This window comes from Lipotes vexillifer, unplaced genomic scaffold, assembly GCF_000442215.2.
Source record: "Lipotes vexillifer unplaced genomic scaffold, Lipotes_vexillifer_v1.1 scaffold534, whole genome shotgun sequence".
Taxonomy (NCBI): Eukaryota; Metazoa; Chordata; class Mammalia; order Artiodactyla; family Lipotidae; genus Lipotes; species Lipotes vexillifer.
Window position 1 is genome coordinate 932,513 of NW_006787833.1, and position 22,994 is coordinate 955,506.

General features: G+C 44.8%; 1 protein-coding gene across 2 annotated transcripts in view; it reads left to right on the top strand.

Moving 5' to 3' along the window:
- The window catches only part of RSU1 (Ras suppressor protein 1), a 197,599-nt gene that overhangs the window by 46,020 nt on the left and 128,585 nt on the right, over positions 1-22,994 (top strand). For both annotated transcript variants that reach the window (XM_007460875.1, XM_007460876.1), the window contains 3 exons: positions 7,260-7,378; positions 9,031-9,113; positions 9,386-9,500. In XM_007460875.1, the coding sequence (XP_007460937.1) occupies positions 7,260-7,378; positions 9,031-9,113; positions 9,386-9,500 (317 nt within the window). The remainder of the gene's footprint in view (positions 1-7,259; positions 7,379-9,030; positions 9,114-9,385; positions 9,501-22,994) is intronic.

A 22,994-nucleotide genomic window follows, 5' to 3' on the forward strand; every position in this document is an offset into this window, starting at 1 on the left:
CAGCTGGGCCCGTGAGCCATGGCCGCTGAGCCTGCGCTTCCGGAGCCTGTGCTCTGCAACGGGCGAGGGCACAACAGGGAGAGGCCAGGAAAAAAAAAAAAAAAAAAAAAAAAAGTGCTAGGAATAGTACCTGGCACATAGTAAGCCGTACCTAAATGTTCACTTTTATCATCATCATTGTTTTATTTATGGGTTCATTTATCTCAGGACTATGTAATTGCCTTTTTTTTTTTTTAATTTATTTCTGGCTGTGTTGGGTCTTCGTTGCTGCGCATGGGCTTCTCTTGTTGGCAGAGCACGGGCTCTAGGCACGTGGGCTTTAGTAGCTGCGGTGCACGGGCTTCAGTAGTTGCGGTGCGTGGGCTTCAGCAGTTGTGGCTCGCGGGCTTTAGAGCGCAGGCTCAGTAGTTGTGGTGCACGGGCGTAGTTGCTCCCTGGCACGTGAGATCTTCCCGGACCAGGGCTCGAACCCGTGTCCCCTTCACTGGCAGACAGATTCTTAACCACCATGCCACCAGGGAAGCCCTGTAATTGCCTTTTCTGCATCAGGAGCCTTGTTTGTTTGGGGATCGACGGTGAAAGTCACAGTCCCTGGCCTTCAGGATGGAGGCAGAGCGGCTGTCGATGAGCAGGGCCGGGGTGCAGCTGGCTCGCTGAGTGTGGCAGTCAGAGAGAGCGACAAGGGGGCACGTTAGCCTTCAGGTGAGATTCTCGGAAGGGTTCCTGCAGGGGGTCGTGTTGGAGCCGAGACTCAAGGCTGAGAAGACTCACAAGGAGGGGACGATGTCTCCGACTGCAAGCAGGACTTCCGCTCCAGGAGCTGCGAGTTGCATGGGGTTGCTGAGTGTGAAGGGTGAGGCGGGGGGGGAGGTGAGGTTGGAGGTGAGGCCAGGCAGAGAAGCACACGGGTCTGCTGTGTGTTCCATGAGCGCGTCTTGAGCTCTCTGCTCTGTGCCAGGCGCCGTTCAGGTGCTGGCTGTCCAGCCCTCAGGGAGCGTACGTCACAGTCGGGGAAACAGCCTGTAGAGAAATAAATGTCTGTCGTGGCAGGGAGTCGAGTGCTAGTGGAGGGCGTGTGTGTCAGATGAAGGAGTTACGGTCTCGCCCTGCCGTTGGGGAGTGTGCACAGGGAAGCGGTGGGCATGAGATGAGCTGAGATGATTTTCGTATGCAGATCACACGGGGGAGAGGCTAGAGGAGACCTGTGAGGCTGCCAGGTTAGCGTTCCTGGTGAACTAGGGCAGGGACAGTGAAGGCAGGGGAGGGATTTTATATGAAAAATAGATAGAAGCGGTAAAATCGACACGAGGCAGTACGGATGGGATGGGATGGGATGGGATGGGATAGCTGATATAGAGGGATGGGTGGAGACAGCTTTGGGGGGGAGATAATGATCACAGGTTTTGATTGGCTGGGTTTAGGACGCCTCAGGACAGAGTTGTAAACTTTCCTTTTTTTTTTTTGCAGTATGCGGGCCTCTCACTGTTGTGGCCTCTCCTGTTGAGGAGCACAGGCTCCGGATGCACAGGCTCAGTGGCCATGGCTCACGGGCCCAGCCGCTCCACGGCATGTGGGATCCTCCCGGACCGGGGCATGAACCCGTGTCCCCTGCATCGGCAGGAGGACTCTCAACCACTGCGCCACCAGGGAAGCCCAACTTTCCTTTTTTTATCAATCGCATCTGAGTTGCCTCTTTGTCATCTTTGGAGCTGTTTGCATTTTTGGCTCCTGGTGATTTATTGATTGTGTAGCACTTTGTGTGTTTAAGTACGTAGCTACACAGATGGGGTTGTCAGAGTTTTAACGCAACTCTTAGTTCTCTGGGAAAGGAATTAAGATGAGTTTCCACAAATGATACTTGTGTCCTCGAATGGCATGAACAATTATACCTACATACCCCTGGTTAAGGCAAGGCACAGAGGACTCCTTAGAATAAACAACCAGAATAATAATAAAAAAAACCTACAGGGCTTCCCTGGTGGCGCAGTGGTTGAGAGTCCGCCTGCCGATGCAGGGGACACGGGTTTGTGCCCTGGTCCGGGAAGATCCCACATGCCGCGGAGCGACTGGGCCCGTGAGCCATGGCCGCTGAGCCTGTGCATCCTGAGCCTGTGCTCCGTGACGGGAGAGGCCACAACAGTGAGAGGCCCGCGTACCACAAAAAAAACAAAACAAAACAAAAAAAACCTACACACAGGAGACCCTACTGCAGCAGAGCAGTTAGGCCACGTATAGGCATAATCCAAACTGTGCGTTCAGCCAGAAGTTGATTTTAAAGTTTTATATCCTATTTGCTATTTATTCTGATGATCTCAAAACTGGAAAGGGGGGCTTCCCTGGTGGTGCAGTGGTTGGGAGTCCGCCTGCCGATGCAGGGGACGCGGGTTCGTGCTCCGGTCCGGGAAGATCCCACGTGCTGCGGAGCGGCTGGGCCCGTGAGCCATGGCTGCTGAGCCTGCGCGTCCGGAGCCTGTGCTCTGCAACGGGAGAGGCCACAGAAGTGAGAGGCCCGCGTACTGCAAAAAACTGGAAAGGACTTTTAGGCCATCTGAATAAAGAGCGGAAAGTTGAATTATGCTCTTCATTCTTTCAGTGTCATTCATTGTGCTGAGTTATTTGACAAAAAATGTAAAGCTACATAGGTTACAAGTTGATCATCATTTCAGGGATAACCTCATGGCAGGAGCATCGTACCAGCTATTCTGGAATAACTTTTGACCTAGTGAGATGATGAAGCTTATCTCGTGAAGACGTAAAAGTTTTCACTAAGCACAGTGTTCAATGTTCGTGGGTTTGTTTTTGTTTTTTGTTTGTTTTCTTGGCTAAGTATGTGAGCACGTCATCTGTGGAGGAGAGAAAAATACTTGCCTTTCAGGCAAGAAGGTTTTATTGAATCAGGAGAAGCCCCAGAGGACCTCTGGAGATCAGAGTGTTCCAAAAGGGAAGTGCTCGTATAGGCCTTCCTGTGGCTTTTGAGGAGGAAAGAGAAAAGATGCCAGACAGCCTCTGACTCTCCGGTTTTATAAAGTTCTCCACTGTACGTGGGTGTCTTCCCATTTCCATAAGCATTTGAAAAATGCTCACCTGCAAACAGAAGAACTTAAACCATTGGGCATGGTTGAGTCCTAAGCAGCTTTATCTTTAACACCTGAATCGATTGGAAATTAAGCAGATGGGGAAACCATCCTTGATGGTTCAGGCTCTCCACGGTCTCCTCAGGTGAGCTCGCCTCTTTGAGGCGGGATCAAAATTTCTCTCAAACTTCCAGAGAACCAGTTGTAGTTATAGCCATCGTTTCTTGAGAACCTACTTGGGAGCCAGGAATTGCATCAGGGGCTTCCCATGTCTTCTCTATCCTCTCCTGGAAGTCCTGCTGGGAGGGTATCGCTACCCTCCTCTTACAGTTGAGCAAATTGGGTCTCAGAGAAGTCGAATAAGTTCCCCAGGGCTACCCAGCCAGCAAGAGCTGGGCCTGCACCCCAGCTGCGTTTTTCCTCTCCCCTTGCTGTCACCTCTCAGGGCAACCTTGAGTGCTGGAGCTGTCAGAGGGATGCCCTAAAAAGAGGCAGCTCCCAGGGGGAGCAACACATTTGGGAGACTGGGATGGATGTAGACACACTACTCTCTATAAAATCGATAACTAATAAGGACCTACTTACTGTAGAGCACAGGGAACTCAATAGTCTGTAGTGACCGATATGGGAAAAGAATCTAAGAAAGAGGGGACATATGTAGGTGCATAACTGATGCACTTTGCCGTACAGCAGAAACTGACACAACGTTATAAATCAACTAGACTCCAATAAAAATTGAAGAAAAAAAAAAGGCAGCTCCCATGTGTAGCTGGAGATGGACGTGAGCGCCCCCTGCGGGGTAGGCAGTGCATGACAGTGCCTCCCTTGACAGTGCCAGGGACCCGGCTGTCCAGTCGCTCCGTGTGTGCTGGTGTCCAGAGGAACAGGTCCTGCACTCCTGGCATTGCTGGCAGTGGAACCGACTCTGCTTCCAGGCCTTCTGAGGCATTTAAGTTAGGGCTTCCTTTCTGCCCTCCGGGTTAGCGGGCCCACTGCTGTCAATTGCTGCCGACTGCACAGGGGCTCTGCTGAGTTCCTGACAGGTTGGGGGGATTGGTTTCTCGCTCAAGGAGAAAGAGAACCTGCTGTTTAGTCGATGCTTGCCACCCGGAGAGGGGGACAGGCTCAGGCTCGCTCTGGGCTGGAGCTTGGACAAGAGCTCTCTCTTTTTGGTGAGATGCCTCTTCCCGCTAAGAAAGTCTAAGCGTGGATTTCCTGCACCTTATGTTTCAGAAGTGCATTTCTGTGTTTGGGAAGAAAAACTTTGTTGGTCGTTTTCAAAAGTGGGTAACTTAGAGCAAGGTTTAAAGAAAGAAGTGCCTGACGTATACTTCTGTGCCTTTCTCACTGTCTCTGATTATTTTCCTTCATTTTACTCAGCGTCCTCACATTGGGGTCCAGGGATTAGGGGTGCCTTGGCCTCCACGAGTGCTGGGTGCTCTCAGATACCTGTCATTCTCATCAGTAGAGTCAGGGGTCCTTGGTACTTAACCTGTCTTAACCTGTGACTTAATCGCAGAATTCCAAGATCATTATAAGTACTGTCCTGCCGACATTCCACGATAGTTTTGAAGACCCAGGTGAGGCACTTGACATAAGTGTACTTCACAGATTGTGAATTCATAGAAAATATTAGTTGTTAGCACTATAGTAAATTGTAGTGGAGGTTATTTTGCTAACTGTAAAGCTAACCTAAGATTTTATACCCATCAAGAGGTGGACATCGCTTTTTTCTAGGTTTCTTTCTCTGCTATCAGCTATTTCTTCAGAGGCCTGGTTGGTGGGTGTGAACAGGGTTGTATCTCATGTGAGAAGGATTGGTGTCTAGAATTACTTTTAGTGTCACAGTCCCTCCCACCTTTCGATATTTGTCAGCCTTATTAGATTTAAAAAAAGTTTTTTTTAAATCGGGTTTTAAGTGTGTTCAAAGAGAACCACATTAAGAAAAATAAGAGTCTTGAAGAAAATACAACATAATAGGAAAATATTTTCCTTAGCTTTCCTTAGCTTTCATTGGAATGTATACATATATTTAAAAACTTGCCATTGTGATAAAATACACATAAAATACACCATTTTAACTATTTTAAGTGTATGATTCAGAAGCATTAAATATATTCACATTGCTGTGCAGCCAATCTCTGGAAGTTTCTCATCTTGCCAAACTGAAGCTCTGTACCCATTAAACAACTCCCCACCCCCCTCCCCCAGTCCCTGGCAACCTTGATTCTAATTAGAGATGATTTTGAACTACTATTAGTAGTTAAAAAAAAAAAAAAAGTGATTTTTTGCGGGGGGGGGTGTCTCCCATTGAGAGGAATACATGAAAGAAAATGAAGCAGAAGTGTGAAAACTATGAGGCTTCATATGTATCTCATATATATATATGTAAATTTATTTATTTTTGGCTGCACTGGGTCTTCGTTGCTGCGCATGGGCTTTCTCTAGTTGCGGCGAGCGGGGGCTGCTCTTCGTTGCGGTGCGCGGGCTTCTCACTGCGGTGGCTTCTCTTGTTGCGGAGCACAGACTCTAGGCGCGCTGGTTCCAGTAGTTGTGGCACACGGGCTTCAGTAGTTGTGGCTCGCGGACTCTAGAGCACAGGCTCAGTAGTTGTGGCACACGGGCTTAGTTGCTCCCTGGCATGTGGGATCTTCCCGGACCAGGGCTCGAACTTGTGTCCCGTGCATTGGCAGGCGGATTCTTAACCACTGTGCCACCAGGGAAGCCCTTTTTTTTTTTTTTTTAAATAGATCTTTATTGGAGTATAATTGCTTCACAATACTGTGTTAGTTTCTGTTGCACAGCAAAGCGAATCAGCCATATGCATACTCATGTCCCCATATCCCCTCCCTCTTGAGCCTCCCTCCCACCCTTCCTATGCCACCCCTCTAGGTCGACACAAAGCACCAAGCTGATCTCCCTGTGCTATGCGGCTGCTTCCCACCAGCCGACTATTTTACGTTCGGCAGTGTGTATATGTCGATGCTACTCTCACTTCGCCCCAGCTTCGCCCTCCCACCCCATGTCCTCAAGTCCATTTCCTATGTCTGCCTCTTTATTCCTGCCCTGCAACTAGGTTCATCAGTAACATTTTTTTTTTTAGATTCCATATATATGTGTTAGCATACAGTATTTGTTTTTCTCTTTCTGATTTCACTCTGTGTGACAGACTCTAGGTCCATCCACCTCACTACAAATAACTCAATTTCATTTCTTCTTTTGGCTGAGTAATATTCCATTGTATATATGTGCCACATCTTCTTTATCCACCGATATCACTGATGAACACAGATGTAAAAATCCTGAACAAAATACGAGCAAATAGAATCCAGTAGCACATTAAAAGGATCATACACAATGATTAGGTAGGATTTATCCCAGGGATGCAAGGATTCTTCAATATATGCAAATCAATGTGATACACCATATTAACAAATTAAGGAATACAAACCATACGATCATCTCAATAGATGCAGAAAAAGCTTTTGAAAAAATTCAACACCCATTTATGATTAAAAACTCTCCAGAAAATGGGCATAGAGGCAGCCTACCTCAACATAATAAAGCCCATATATGACAGACGCACAGCAAGCATCATACTCAATCGTGAAAAACTGAAAGCATTTCCACTAAGATCAGGAACAAGACAAGGTTGCCCACTCTCACCACTGTTACTCAACATAGTTTTGGAAGTTTTAGCCACAGCAATCAGAGAAGTAAAGGAAATAAAAGGAATACAAATTGGAAAAGAAGTAAAGCTGTCACTGTTTGCAGATGACATGATACTATACATAGAGAATCCTAAAGATGCCACCAGAAAACTACTAGAGCTAATCATATGCACCTTTTGAGGTCTTACTATTGCTACATTCATAAGGAAGTTTTTCTCTAGAAGGATGGATATTTTGTGATGTTCTAATTTTCTGTGTAAAACTATGATTGAGCATCACCTTTGGAGAAAGTGACAACTAAGACATTTTCAAATGTTTCCTGAACGTGTAGATTCTCTGACGGGAATTACTAGGCTGGTTAAAATAACGTAAAGTGGATGGAATTCTGGCAGTCTTTTGAGCTTTGAGCCTCTCACGTGCGGCTCTTAGGCCCGTGACACAGAGGTGATTTGAGTAGTCTGTATAAATACACGTTTTGTGTGTGACGCCTTGCATTTTCTCCCCCTAACAACAGCATGAATAGACTCAACACTCTGCCTCGAGGATTTGGATCGCTCCCAGCTCTGGAGGTCCTTGATTTGACTTATAACAACTTGAATGAAAATTCTCTCCCCGGAAACTTTTTCTACCTGAGTAAGAAACGTTTAATTCTATAAATCTCCTTAAAATGGTCCTTTGCGTTCTAAACGGGAAATTTATTTGCCAGGGCCCAAACTCCAAGAGAAATTATTGGACAGATACATTTTTTTCCCCCTTCAGATTCCTTTGAATATTCCCTCATAGCTCAGCAGTATGTATACTTGATATATCGTGATCTGACACCATTGCACTCAAGTGGACTTGGTAATGTCGTATTAACTTTCTGAGAGAGATTTTTACCTAAATGAGATCAAGTCTCACATTTAGCTAAGAGAACTTGGCTTTCTTTTTAAAGAGCATGCAAAAGACGTAATGTGTGTCTTCTTCCTGCATTGCTGTTAACTCTTTGTAGGCTTTTTGCCCAAAGATATTCCACTCAGTTATTTATAAAAATATCTGTTAATAACCCACTAACAGAATCTTAAACATTTCTAGCCAGGATTCTTGTTTAAGCCTTTTAAAGAGTGTTTTTTATTGACGTAGTCTATTTTGTCTATAGCATACCATCAGGCATTAAGAAATTGTTAGTCAGTTTCTTATGAACACACTTTATCCTTTTATATGCAAACACATTTCTTGCTGCAGACGCTTGTGAAAAATAGGAAAAACTGGTTTTCCCGAGGACTCGTGAAATCTTTAGGAAAGAGTTGCTGTCTTTAAGTAAATGTTCTGCCTCTCCACTTAGTGACAAGCTGGCCTCGAGGAATTCTGACTTTGCTGAGTTAGTCTTTTAATGTTTCATTTTTTACCTTATGTATATCCTTTATCCCAGACTTTGTCAAGCACGTGAAACCAACTTTAACATGCTTTCTTGGGCCATGGAAGAAATTGTTTTTCTTATGTATATTAACATACAGTTCTGTCGAATTTTAAGACATTAGAATGTAATTGAATACCTGTAAACAAATTAAACATACATCTGATTGTACTTTTCCCTTTTGGTTAAGGATAAAAATGTGCCTTAGGATTTTTGCCTTCAGTAGTTTGGGGACTGGTATCAGTGTATAATACCGTGAACAAATTTCTCATTACCGATATGATGCCTACGTTAGGGTTTTCTCTATCTTTAAACTCCACTTCATTATTTTAACGCCTTCGTCTTCATTTATTTTTGTGGTTAAGGCTGTAGAAACAAGTAATAATAATTAGTCTGATGATAGAAACAGTGAACGGTGGTTTTGGCCTCCATCACCGGACAGCCTTTTGGTTATTTATTTATTTTTTGACCTAGCTCTGTTTACATGAAAGAGCCCTCTGGCCCCAAGCATTGATAGAAGTGACACAGTGGTTTTCTTGGTTTCACTCTGGATGCAGATCGAGGCATACATGTGAATCGGAAGTAATCGAAGAAAAATAGTTATCTTTTCTGAAAGCATATTGAAACCCTGTGCCAGAAACTGCTGGTGCCCATACGTTGTTAATTTCCTCAGTCCTCCTGGATATAGATGTTTTCCTGAACGCACCAGCTGCACAATAAGCCAGTAAATCTAAGTTTGACCTGCTTGTTATTATCCCGAGACCTAGGTATGTCACAGGCTTTTCACCACGCCAGGGTTATTAATCAAAGCTGACTCCCTTGTATCGATCACACCTCAGACGGTCGGGTTCCATGCCACCCTGTTTATATATCGCTGTTTAACTTGCAGCCACCCTGCGTGCACTCTATCTCAGTGACAACGATTTTGAAATCCTGCCGCCTGATATTGGGAAACTCACAAAGTTGCAGATAGTAAGTAATTTATCTAAATTCTTAGAAAATCAGTTCACTCCTGCAGCCCTTGTAGGGGTGGAATCAAGGCAATTTGAGCCAGAGTGCGGTTTGTTTTGGAATAAAACCACTACCCACTGAGACCGTTTTCTTGCATGTCTGCAGACACTTGTAAATTAATTGAAAGGACTGAGCCTTCGAAGAAGAGAGGGCAGGGGCGAGGAGAGAGTTTCTGTCGAGCGCCTCTTTACGTGAAAATTGTCTTGACAACCGCTTGTTTCTCTTCTGTTTAGCTCAGCCTTAGGGATAATGACCTGATCTCGCTGCCTAAGGAAATCGGGGAGCTTACTCAGCTTAAGGAGCTCCACATTCAGGGGAACCGTCTGACTGTTCTGCCCCCAGAACTAGGTAAGGTGGCTGATGAATGGTCCGAGTTCTGGCTTTAATTAATAATAATGATCCCAGTGCAGCAACTCTGAAAACCCCTCTCTCCTCTTCTCGGCAAGAACCCTCCACCGAGGCACCCAATTCTGATCCTTTCTAGTAGCATTTGTCATTGACCAGAGTTTAGCTGTTCTGAGTTTGTCCTGCCCTGATGCTCTGTTGAGCGGCTGTAGCTCCCAGTGTCTTGAAACTGCTGATGGAAGATGACCCAGCTCGGCTGCCTGCCTGGTGCCGTGGAAGGAGCCTGGGATGAGTAGTAATGGTCTTACCCAGGGCTCCTCCTTTACCAGTGGTGATGGTGGCTTTTTTTTTTTTTTGCGGTACGCGGGCCTCTCACCGTTGTGGCCTCTCCCATTGCGGAGCACAGGCTCCGGACGCGCAGGCTCAGCAGCCATGGCTCATGGGCCCAGCCGCTCCACGGCATGTGGGATCTTCCCAGACCGGGGCACGAACCCGTGTCCCCTGCATCGGCAGGCAGACTCTCAACCACTGCGCCACCAGGGAAGCCCGATGATGGCTTTTAAAAAAAAAAAAAAAAATCTAACCATCACTCTTATTTTTGGGGGGGATCTGTTAATTTTTTATTTTAATCCCTGGAAAACTTTTACCAAATAGTTAAAGTATTTATGACAGCTGCTTAAAGATACCATTTGCAGTCATGAATTTGGTTCTCTCCTGACGCCATCTCCAGTGGGATTGGCTAAATAACGTCCTAGCTGGGAGTTCCTCGGGCCTACTGCCATGGCCCCTGAATCTTCGTACTCTGGTCATTCAGATGGCTCTGGGTGACCTTGTGGCCTTCCTTGGAAATAATGTCCAAACCAGTTATTCTGTTACTGAGGTTATGCCGCCCTTCTGGAAAAGTTTCATGAGTTCTCTCTTTTCTCGTGGAGATGCTGGGTATCCTCCCATTTCTTCAGTACATGGAACTGTATTGCTTCTCAGACTATGACTGTTTGCTTTTTTGCTCCAAAATAAAACAATTTTCCTTATTTATTTATTAACCTTTATAGAAGTAGAGCTGATTTACAGTATTGTGTTAATTTCTGCTGTACAGCAAAGTGACTCAGTTGTACACATATATATAGATAGATAAATAGACAGATATCTTCTTTTTCATATTCTTTTCCATTATGGTTTGTCACAGAATAGTGAATATAGTTCCCTGTGCTCTACAGTAGGACCTTGTTGTTTATCCATCCTGTAGATACTAGTTTGCAGCTACCAATCCCACACTCCCATTCCTTCCCTGCCCTCCCCTTGGTAACCACAAGTCTATTCTCTATATCTGCAAAATAACACAATTTTAAAAAACACATTTGACCGAACATTCTTTGAGGAAGTGCCTCAAATGAGTCTGGTGCTTTTAAAGAGGGCAGTTATTATAAACCAGGTTGTGAGCTCCATGAGAGAGGGGGTTTATCTTTGTTCCCTGCTATGTCCCCAGCACCTCCCATGTGCTAGGAATGAGGTAACTTCTCAAGGGATAAGTACCGAGTGAGTTCATGAAACAGGGACCTCAGATAGCAAGGTGTTGGGAAGGCTACAAGTGGGCTGAGTTTGGCTTCTGTCCAGAGCTTGGCTGTCCGGTATGGAAGCTGTGAGTCACACTTCAAATGTTCAGTAGCCACATGTGGCTTGTGGCTTCCTTACAGGAAAATGCAGATATAGAACATTTCCGTGGGGCAGAAAGCTCTGCTGAGCTGCATTAGTCTAAAAGGGAAAGCATTCACCCGGTTCCACGGAACAAACACAGAGTTTCATCCCTGCATCCCCATCTTCTGTAGCTGCTTTGTTGCTGTAAAAGGTCTTGAATTTGTACTGATTTTAAGGGCTGCCGAGTAACTCGGCACCGTCCGTCTCTTCACTGAGTTTTGGGTCATCCAGTCCTGCTTAAGGAGCAGGCTATGGGATCAAGAGAAGAGGTTTACAATGGCAAAAAACCTTCTTACTGAAAGAGAGATTCTAGGCAGTGGGGGAGCTTTTGCAGAATATAGATACCTGCTCCCTCCCCAATGTACTGAGTCAGATCTCCAATTCTTGTGTAATTTGATAAAATTCACTTAGCGCTTCTGACATGCGTCCTTGATTAGTGTGACGAGGAGAAATGAAAAAAAAATGTGCGTTTTGTTTTATTTCATTTTTCAAACAATGAGGCGGTCGGTGTAGGGCATTGGATTAATCAGTGATTTCTATCCGCTAATAATTTGGTAGAAAAATACCTAGTTGAACCTACACATACCTGTGTACCTTTATATTTTTAAATTTCACATTGGTCTTCCTATTTAAATACTGCACGTAGTCACGTTTCTCTAACATTTCTGTTATGCTTTCCAATATCAAATTATATATATTTTTAATTCAGGACTAGAATTGAGGAGAAAGTCTTTAAATGAGTTTATTTTTGCTAGCCTTACCTGGAAAAGCTTCATCTCAGCATCTGCCTGGTGGTACTTTTCCCAAACTGCAGGCAAACACTTAGCTGGAAATAAATGGTAAACCCCTATCTAAGATGAAGACAGGTGTATTATTTTTGAACAGTTATCTTTTTTTTAAGTCAAGAATACTATAATAGATAGTACTATAATAATAGTTAATATAGGAATATGTATTAAGGCCTCCTGTGCCAAGGCACTGTGTTAAGTGCTTTTCCTGCATTGTCTCTAGTAATTGTCCTAAGAACAGTAAGTGGGCTTTTTAGAGGTGAGGAAACTAAGGCTTAGAAAGGCTTGGTGACATGTCTGTAGGGACACAGTGAGTCACGGAGGCAAGACTTGAATCCTGACAGCCCCTTTTGCAGGTCCGTGTTCCTAACCACTGTGGCTCACTCCTTCCCATCTGTGTGCCAGTGAGAGGATTCCTAGAAAGCAGATTCCAAGTGTGAACGGAGCATAACACCTGCTCACTTCCCCAGATGATGGCAGACGAGGGGAGATTCAGTGTAGCAGGTTGTATGGCTGGCTGTGCAGGTGTGTGGGCAGCAAGGCCAGAATAACCCTTGGCCCAATGCAGAGGAGGTGACCTCTGCGGAAGGAATTGCTGTTCTGCTCTTCCGTTCGAAGCCAGGGATTGTTGCTCTGGTTCTTTGCCCCGGTAACCACCCAACTGCAGTAGGAATGTCTTCGTTTGTCTGTGTACCTGGTACCCAAGGTGGTCGTCTGGAGCTGCCCTGGCTGGCGGCCGATTAGTGCTAGGGACTGTGGACTTGAAGCTTCTTACCATCTGTCCCTACAGCAGGGTCGCTTCTGGATGTGTTTTAAAGGGTGGATGACGATCTCTCCCCTGTATGTTCACTTTTTATATATCTGAATAAACAAGGTAAATGCTTTTGAGACTTCTGTGGAATTTCCTCTGAAAGTAAATTTGGAGTTTATTAACTTGAAACCTTGTTGGTAAGGTTTGAAGCAAGCAAGGGAATCTGGATGAATTCTGACTTGTCAGGTCTAAGAACATGCAGGGACACTGCAAAATAAAGTCAGGGGCTGGGTTGGAGTTTTAATATGTAATTGTATTACTTTTCTTCATTGTACATCCTTGAATAAGTTTCCTTAACTGTTAGGTCTGGTTCCTAAACAGTAAATCACTTGACTTTATGTTAATCGGTATACCTGTAGAAAATTAGATAAAAGTTGGGTCTGTCATTTACCCATCCATTTCCTCATTCGTTCAAATGTAGTTAAGTTCCTACTTTAGGCCACGTTTTGTTTCCAAGGAAACAAACTTTTCCAGTAACGCAGAATTCACTTATCCAGCAACTGTTTACTGAGTCCCTACTTCATGTTTTATTTCGGGGGGTTATACAACAAGAGACAAAACACCCCTTAGGACATTTTAGTGGGGGAGGGAGGATGGATGGATGGATGGGTGGATAGATGGAAAGCATAAGAGATAATGTTAAATGCCCTCAGGAAAAAATAAGAATGGAAGAGAGTGTTTAAATGGGAGGATGGGGGCGTTACTCTGTTATTGGGAGTCGATAAAGAAAGCCCTGTGGTAAGTTGGTGTCATTTAGCCAGAGACCTAAGGCAGGGGGGGACCTTTTCGGGTAGAGGGAAAGGCCGGTGCACAAGTCCTGAGACGGGCTTGTGTGTTGAGGAACAGCGCCAAGACTAGTGTGGCTGGAGTTGAGTGAGTGATGGGGAGAGTTGGAAGAGAGGGGCTTAGGCAGGAAGTGGGGACCCGACGACCTGGGACTGTAAGGGCACCAAGTGAGACGCTCAGGTAAAGGCGGAGTAATGCCCTCCCCCACTCCATCACTGGAATCTGGGAACAGGCTAGTTTGCATGGTAAAGGGACTTTGCCAACACAAGGTCGCATCTTGAGGTGGGGAGATTATCCTGGGTTCCCCAGGTGAGCCCAGTGTAATGGTGAGGGGCCCTCGGAAGAGGGAGACTAGAGGGCCAGGGACAGCAGCAGGTGTGATGACGGAATCACGAGGCTGGAGTCGGGTGTGGAAGGGGCCCTGAACCGAGGGCTGTGGGCAGCCTCCAGAAGCTGCAGGAGCCTAGGGCACGAATTTTCCCCTGAAGCCTCCAGAAGGAGGGCAGCCCTTCCGCTTTCATCCACGTGGCGGCAGTGGTTAGGGTCCGGGTGTGTTTCAGAGGCAAAACTAGTGGGAACTGTCGAGGATTTGCATGAGGAGGATAGAGCGCAGAGTGACTGAGGTTTGAGGGAACGGAAAGGACGGGGACGTTGGTGGGAAGGGTGGCTTAGGGAGTTGGAGGACGGGAGCTGGTCATGAGCTGAGCTCTGGGCACCTTCAGTTTGAGACGCTTTTTGGATATCAAATTCTTAGAAGGCAACTGGATGTTAGAATCTGCAGTTCAGAAGAGAGGTCTGGCGGCACAGTTGTGGGCATCGTCAACATAAACACAATACCACAGGTTGGATGAGGTCCCTGGGACGTGGCCGTAGAGGGCAGAAAATAGAGCCGTGAAGCACCCTGGTTCCTAAACCCCAAAGCCAGAAGGAAGGGTCAGGGACCTTCAAGGGTCGGGCTGGCTCTTAGGCCAGTCTCTGTGGCCAAGTCAGGGACTGTGGCCTCCCCACTGTTAATGCAGTGAGAACGCTTTGGCTTCGTAGGAGAAATTTTTTCCTGACACGTGCAGCTAACTCTGCCAGTGAAGGGGGTGAAAGAGACAGGATTGGCATCTTCTGCTGAGCCTGCCTGAATCCAGAAGTCTTTCGGACCAGCCCGTCTCTCTTTCTATCAGTAAAGAGCAGCACGGTGACTAACTGAAGTGTCAGCCCCTTTTAATGAGCGGAAGAAGCAAGTGCAGTGGAGACAAGGCCTGCGTTGGTGGGGGACGAGGGGGGCAGACAGCCTGACCAGTCCTCAGAGCAGCAGATAAAGCCCCCAGGTAGACAGCCTAACAGTGATCTCAGAGCCGGCGGCTCCGCGAGCAGTAGATTCTGTTCCGATTTTGTATTTTCTCAATCACATGTGAGACTCCTGAGTCTTACGAGCTGAAGATGTGAAGTGTATGCTGTTACCTGGTCTCTCCTTGCTAAGTTTTCCAGGATTCCGTTCCTTGCACGTGGTGGAGTCATTTCTGGTTTCTTGGCTTCTAGACAGTCCTGGGACCTCTCTTCCTGCATGTGTCAGCCAGATAATTAATTGCCTTTGGAGAAGGAAGTCGTGTTGGTCAGCCAGGCATGCAACAAAGCAATGTTTCTAGATGTCAGAACTTTACCTGCAGCAATTTTCACAGCGTATGGAACGGATGCATGCGTTGCTACACATACCTGGGCCTTGCTGGCTTAGTCTCCTACTCTGTGCACCACTAATCAATAGCAGTTTGTGTTACAGAAATATGAGAAGCTTATGTATTGTTTCTAGCATATTTGTGAAGAGTAGAAACAAATATTAATCCCATTCTGAGAGTAAGTGGTGTCATAAGTTGTGAGTTTCCTTCTAATTGTATTCTCCAGGGTGAACAGAATTAAGAAAAGGGGGCGGGCACCCATCTCAAGTCCTTCCCATTACACCTGTTAATCCTTTTCTTAATGATGTTGAGAAGCTAAAGAAAAATATTTCCTCTCCTGTGGCAGGAGAGAAGGAAATACAGTATGCTCTTTTTGGTCAATTAAGTCGCTGATTATAAATGTCTTACGGCTTCATGTTATTGCCACTCTACCTTACCCAGAGGGTTAAAACATGTTTTAATTTATATAGTAGGTTATAGTTCATCTCATCACTAGGCTTCGGTACAAATCTCACTCTCCCAGTTCCTTGCTCTGCGATTGTGGACTAGTTATTTTACCCTCCATGCCTCCTGTAGAATGAGGGTAATAGTAGTCCCTTCTCATAGTATTGATGTGGGGATTAAAAGAATAATACACACACACACACACACACACACACACACACACACACACACACAGTGGATTTTTATACTATTAAATGTTGACTGTTTAGAGGCTGAGTGAGAGGCAATGGCCGAGAAGGTCCAAAAGCCAGTCTCCAACACACTGTGATGAGTTGGGTAAAAGAAAGGCTGAGACTTAGCCTGCAGTGGGAAAGGTGAGAAAAAGCAAAGGGGTGTCACAGAAGGGACTTGCAAGGGAAGGGAAGTGGGGAGGAGAGGGTGAGGGCTCCACGTGGCCAACACGCATGGTAGACAGGAGGTCTGGCAAGAAGTGTCTCACTGCCATCCTTTCAGTCCCATCGTCATCATTTTCCTGATACATGTTTGATTTCACAGATGATTTTCCAAGCTCTGCCCTTTTTGTGAGTTTCATAATTGAGGCTGGGAGCAGGTCACCGGGTTCTTCTACTTAGAAAGCTCTGTGGTTAGCTTGTTGCTTGGTTGCTTCATTCACTCATTCATTCATTCATTCACTTCTTGACTTTGGATGTCCTTTGTAAGACTGTGAACTTGTCCGAAGTATTGAACACTTGGGCGTGCTTGCTCTAGCTCCCTTCTTCATCCCATGGTAGGATCTTAAACTGCCTCCCTGCAGGGGATAACTTGGTTTTCCAGTGCTTTAATTTCTCACTGTCTTTTGTGACCTTTTGTGACACTGCTCGTTTCACTGACGTTTTTTTCCTCCTCCCAGAACTCTTGATAACCACCGTTCTAATCGTTTTCATTTTTTAACATTACTGATGTGTGCATACACTGTAATCCTTTTGTCACTTGTCTACATATTTGTGATTCATGTTTGAAGCCCCTTAAATAAATCCATCTTTCTAAATCTTTCTTATTTTGTTATACATTAAACACATTAAATATCTAGAGCAAAGGGAGACTGTTGTGGACCTGGGCAAACTAGTTTAGCTATCATGTGAAATCTTTTAACTCTTTGCTTGAGAAAAGATGTAATGGCAGTTACAAAACCATCTCCAGAAAAATCACATCCCAAGAGCACGATGAATGAAACAATTATTTTTTTAGTCCAGATTCCCTCTTCTGGATTAGCAGCCTTATACTGTTATCTGAATTGGTTTACTCTGCCTAAATCCTGATATTTGTGAGAGGTAGAGGTGGGTCATGGTCTGTCTGGTTAGGTTAAGTAAGAAGTCTAGTGCTGCTGAATTGGCTCTCCTTCCCTCTTCCCTTTTTGGTTTTGTTCACGTGTCCATCTTAAGACGTATGAATGAAATCAAGACATGGGACAGCCTAGTTGAGCGGGTGGTGGGTGGCGTCCAGTGGCCTGGGTCACCGTCCTGTCTCCATGCATCCCAAGACAGATGACCTTGAGCGAGTCACTTACCCACATGTTAATCACTGGCCGTAGTGATAGCAGCTGGCTTTTTTCCAACTGGGGTGCACTTTCAAGTTCACCAAGATCCTCACCTGAGCCTCTGAATATTCCTCATTAAACAGAAACGGAGAAATTATGTAACAGGGTTATACAGTATTTTGTATATTTTGCTTTCCTTTTAAAATTAATTTGTAAGATACAAAAATAAAACACCATGTCAGTATCCTGTGAGTCAGAACAATTGTAGGCTTTATAAAATTTAGTTCGGAATGCTGCCCGCGGCGTGGTCTGGAGGGCAGTGCACAAGTTTCAAACTGCATGATAAACATAGTCTCATTTCAAACTCAATTTATGTAGAAAATATCAAGAATTTGAGACTTTTGGAAGTGCCAGTCCCCTCAGTCACGTTACTGTTTCTTTTGCTTTTCTCACTACATTGATTTCACTGGCCCCTGTAGACACTTGTGTTTGCAAAGCCCAGGTTACTTCCGGACCCAGACTTGTAACGTGGAAGATGCTGACCACACACAGTAAGTAGTCCGGCGAGAGGCACGCCGGGGGTACTTGGTGTAACTTGGTGTAACTCAACCTTATCGTGGTTGTCAGTAAAGCTCTTGGCCGCTCTCTCTGTCCTTTGGAAGAGGTGACTGATCTCGCCTCAGAGTCACCCCCGCCAGAGCCTTCGGGACAGTGTCCTCCAAGGCCCGGGTGTGCCTGTGGAGTCTGGCGCGGGGCCATGTGCAGCCGGGAGAAGTGGATGCAGGTCTGCTGAGAGGAGCCCGGAGGGTCACAGGTGCCGGAGCATCAATTTGCGTGTTTAACGTCCCTTAGGATTACGTATGTTATTATTTTGTTTTTAATATTGTGGCGTTTCTTTGTTGATCCACAGAGGCAAAAAGCATGTAAGAGGAGAAGGCTAAGATCTACTGAGCACGTAAACTGTTCCATTAGGCATTCTATACATAGTTCCTCGGGTAAATCTCGCAACAGCTGTGCGAGGTTGGAGGTTTTCTCCCCATTTTACCGACGGAGACATGAAAAGCTCTGAGAGGTGTAGAGTAACCTGCTGAGGTCACACGGCCAATTAGATGAGGAACCAGACGTAGAACTGCCACAGTCTGGGGTAAGTCTTCCAGGTTCACTATAGGGGTGGGACCATTTGCTGCTTTTGTTCCATGCCCCGTTCTAGGACAAAGCAAAATATAGTCTATATAAAGAAATAGCGCTTTTATGAAAAAAAGCACTGTAGATTGGATAGTAACAAAGATACATACCTCAGAAGACAAAATTGGTAGTCTATGCAGTGGTTGCCACGGCCCGTGATATGTTAGCTTAACGAGCACTTTCCTACAGAACTAGAAACTGTGTCTCGTGTACAAAATTGATTTTGTCAGTTGATCGTGAACATTTTTGAAGTTACTTTTAAGCCAGATAGATTTCCAGAAATACTTTGGTTTTTTACACAAAATACCATGATTCATAAAATGGTGTCGTGGACTTCATCTCAGTTCTGTATTATAGACAAGGAGGGCTTTTTGGCCTCTTTTTAAAGATGGTGAAACCAAGGTGTATAGGGAGATGGTGGCTTGCCCAGAGCTGCTTTATGGACATGGCTTGTTACTGACAGCATCAGATTTTCAGGTCAGATCTTTTGACTTCAAAAATAAATATTCCTCCAATAGTATATCCATAAATGTATCAATACTGAGCCCGTGAAAAGGCATCATTTATCATTAGATGACAGCGGTGGTTCCAAACATATGCCTTAATTTTATTCTTTGGAAAATAAAGAAAATGTGAGGGATAGAGAAATCTTTCCCCGACTTTGGAGTTTTACCTTGAATTATATTACGTGCGCTCACATTTTATTTGTGTTAATATTCCTTTTGCCATACTTCACACAAAATGACATATCCTGTTCTTTGATTCCCATGGCCTTAGTTGATCATCAAAAATGGCTCCCATGAGTTCTTCCTACATGTTATTTTTTAACAAGTTGTGTTTTATATATTCTGTTTCAGTGCATCTTTAGCCCCCGGAAAATGCTTTAAGTGTGGATTTTAAAAATGCTAAATGAATTATATTTCTGCCTGGTGAGTTACTGCTTTAAAGGGGGTGGGAAGTTGCAACACATAAAGCGTTTCCATTCTGTATTATAAATTTCTGGAAGCCCAATGTCAGGTTGGGTGTGATTGAACATGTGCATCAATCTTTGTTAACACCAGCTGGTAAAGCATGCCACTGTTTCCAGTGGACCATCCTTTGATTTAATAGGACACTAAATGTATTCTTGCCAAGGGAGAAATGCCGGCAGTGCTGAGCTTCCAGATTTAATTTTTTTTTTTAATTCCAGAGGCATATCTGTAAATACAGTTCCTATCACCTGAATACATATATAATATCTTACATTGATGTAGCATCTCCCGTAAAGCTTCTCCTATAATATTAGCCCACATAAAAAAATAAGTCATGTTCTACTGAGCCAGACCCAAGTGGTATTACATGTGGGAGTGTGAGTTTCTCTTGGGGGTGGGGTGGAGGTAGGGAAGGGGTCAAGTGGGGCATGAGGTTCTTCATGGTGTCAACACCAGCAATTTAGTGACAGACCCCAAATTGTGCCTTGTCACAACTCATCATGGGTTCGCCTGTCTTTTTAAAAAATTTTTATTGGAGTATAGTTGATTTACAATGTTGTGTTAGTTTCTGCTGTAAAGTGAATCAGTTATACATACACATCTGTCCACTCTTTTTAGATTCTCTTCTCACATAGGTCTTTACAGAGTGCTATCCAGTAGATCCTTATTAGTTATCTATTTTAAATATAATAGTGTGTCTATGTCAATCCCAGTCTCCCAATTTATACCACCCCACCCCCACTTTCCCCCCGGTAACCATAAGTTTGTTTTCTACATTTGTGACTCTATTTCTGCTTTGTAAATAAGTTCATTTGTACCGTTTTTTAAGATTCCACACATAAGCGGTATTATATTTGTCTTTCTCTGACTTCACACATAAGACAATTTCTGGGTCCATCCATGTTGCTGAAAATAGCATTATTTTGTTTTCTTATGACTGAGTAATATTCCATTGTATATATGTACCACATCTTTATCCATTCATTTGTTGATGGACATTTAGGTTGCTTCCATGTCCTGGCTATTGTAAACAGTGCTCCGGTGAACATTGGGGTGGGTGCATGTATCATTTCGAATTATGGTTTTCTCTGGATATGTGCCCATGAGTGGGATTGCAGGATCATAGGGTGGCTCTATTTTTAGTTTTTTAAGGAGCCTCCATACTGTTTTCCATAGTGGCTGTACCAATTTACATTCCCGTCAACAGTGTAGGAGGGGTTCCCTTTTCTCCACACCCTCTCCAGCACTTATTGTTTATAGATTTTTTGATGATGGCCATTCTGACCGGTGTGACAGTTAGCCTTTCTTATCTATGTTTATTTAGACCTTTCTAGAATTGTTCATGTTTTCAACCAATACTTTCATAAGTTGACTGCCTACTGCAGGAGAGCATCTAATGGTGCCATTGGTGCTTCGTAAAGTTTTGGGCTGTAGCCTGCCTTCTCATATTGGTAAACAAGCCCATGCGCATTCTTAGCATACGTTAGGGTTTCGTGGGCCACAGTGCTCTCTCCCTGTTGCCTTCATATTTGCTGTTTTAAGGAGGTGGCTCTCCTTGGACAGCACCTATACCATATCATGCCAGGTTCTGACCTCCAGTCTCGTAGATAGTCATTCCTGTAATCTCTTGGGTTTGGAGAGCAGTGGTAAACAAAATAGACGTAATCCCTGCCCTCATAAAGGGAATCTTTGAAAAAAAACAACAAAGAGTTGAAAGTGACAAAATAGAAATTACAACTAATACCCAGATCTGCTAGAACATCAGCTCCAGTGTTATCTGTGAGCTTCCATCCTGGAGAGAGGACACCATCCTCTTCTCTCACCTGAGTTGCTCTAAGAGCCTCCTCCCTGATTTCCTGCTTCCTGCCTGGCTTTTTCCAATCCATTCTTCATGCAGTGGTCAAGGCCATTTTATAAAATCACAAATTGGATTACATCATTTCTGTGGTTAGAATTCTTTTTTTTGTTTGTTTTTTGTTTTTTTCTTTGTTTTTGTTTTTGCAGTACGCGGGCCTCTCACTGTTGTGGCCTCTCCCGTTGCGGAGCACAGGCTCCGGACGCGCAGGCTCAGTGGCCATGGCTCATAGGCCCAGCCGCTCCGCGGCATGTGGGATCTTCCCGGACCGGGGCACGAACCCGTGTCCCCTGCATCGGCAGGCGGACTGTCAACCAGTGCGCCACCAGGGAAGCCCTAGAATTCTTTAATGTACTCTGTGGAGCCATAAGACCCCAGATGATCTGGCCTCCTTTTTTTTTTTTTTTTTTAAAGGAAACTCTTACTACAGCCCTTTTATTTATTTATTTGCTTTCTTGTTCACTTATTTATTTACTTATTTATTTTTGGCTGCATTGAGTCTTTGTTGTGGTGCGTGGGCTTCTCACTGTGGTGGCTTCTCTTGTTGTGGAGCACGGGCTCTAGGCACGTGGGCTTCAGTAGTTGCGGCACATGGGCTTCAGTAGTTGCGGCACGTGGGCTCAGTAGTTGTGGCTCGCGTGCTCAGTAGTTGTGGCGCTCGGGCTTAGTTCCTCCGCAGCATGTGAGATCTTCCTGGACCAGGGCTCGAGCCCGTGTCCCCTGCATTGGCAGGCGGTTCTTAACCACGGCGCCACCAGGGATGACCCTGGTCTCCTGTTTTTTATGCTACTCTTCCCACTTGTTCATTCACAGGCTACTCTAAATGGCTTTCATCCAGTCCCTTTTTTTTTTTTTTGGGGGGGGGGGGGGGCCTGACATGGCTCAGTCAGTGAAAAGAAATGGGCTTGGGATCAGAAGGCCTAGCTCGAACCAGGTTGAGCACTTACTTATTTTACTTCTATGTACATTTTTTTTTTTGGGGGGGGCGGTGTGCCATGCAGCGTGTGAGATGTGGGATCTTAGTTCCCCGACCAGGGATTGAACCTGGGCCCTCGGCACTGAGAACACAGAGTCCTAGCTGCTGGACCACTAGGGACTTCCTCATCCAGTTCTTTATGATCTTTGCTCTCTGCTTGCAATTTTCATCTCCTGAGTATTTGCACAGCTGGTGCCTTCAGGTACCAACGCACATGCTTTTTTTCTCAGTGAGCCCTTCCTGACCATTCGGTATCCCAAGAGTTTCCTTCCTGTTATTTTCTACTATGGTGTGTTTTTTTCCCTCATGCATAGTTCTTTTATTAAACAAATATTTATTCACCACTTATGTGTTTTAAGTCTCTTAGGGGAGGTATCGGAGTGTTTGATGGTAGAGAGAAGAAAAGAAAAATCCATGCCTTCATGGAGATACAGATCCATGATCAGCATAAATTAAACTTTGTGTATGTTAGAAATTTTTTTCCATATAAAAAATTGGTCCAGGGAATTCTCTGGCGGTCCAGCGGTTAGGACTCCGTGCTTTCATTGCTGAGGGCGTGGGTTCGATCCCTGGTTGGGGAACTAAGATACTACAAGCCTCACAGTGCAGCTAAAAATAAATAAATAAACAAATTAAAAAATTAAAAAATTGGTCCAACACCATTTCCTTTTCCTATTGAATTGCTTTGGTGCTTAGTCACAAACCAATTTACTGTACAAGTGTGGGTAAATTTTTGGGCTATACATTATGTTCCAGTTATCATACTTTTATAACAGTACCACATT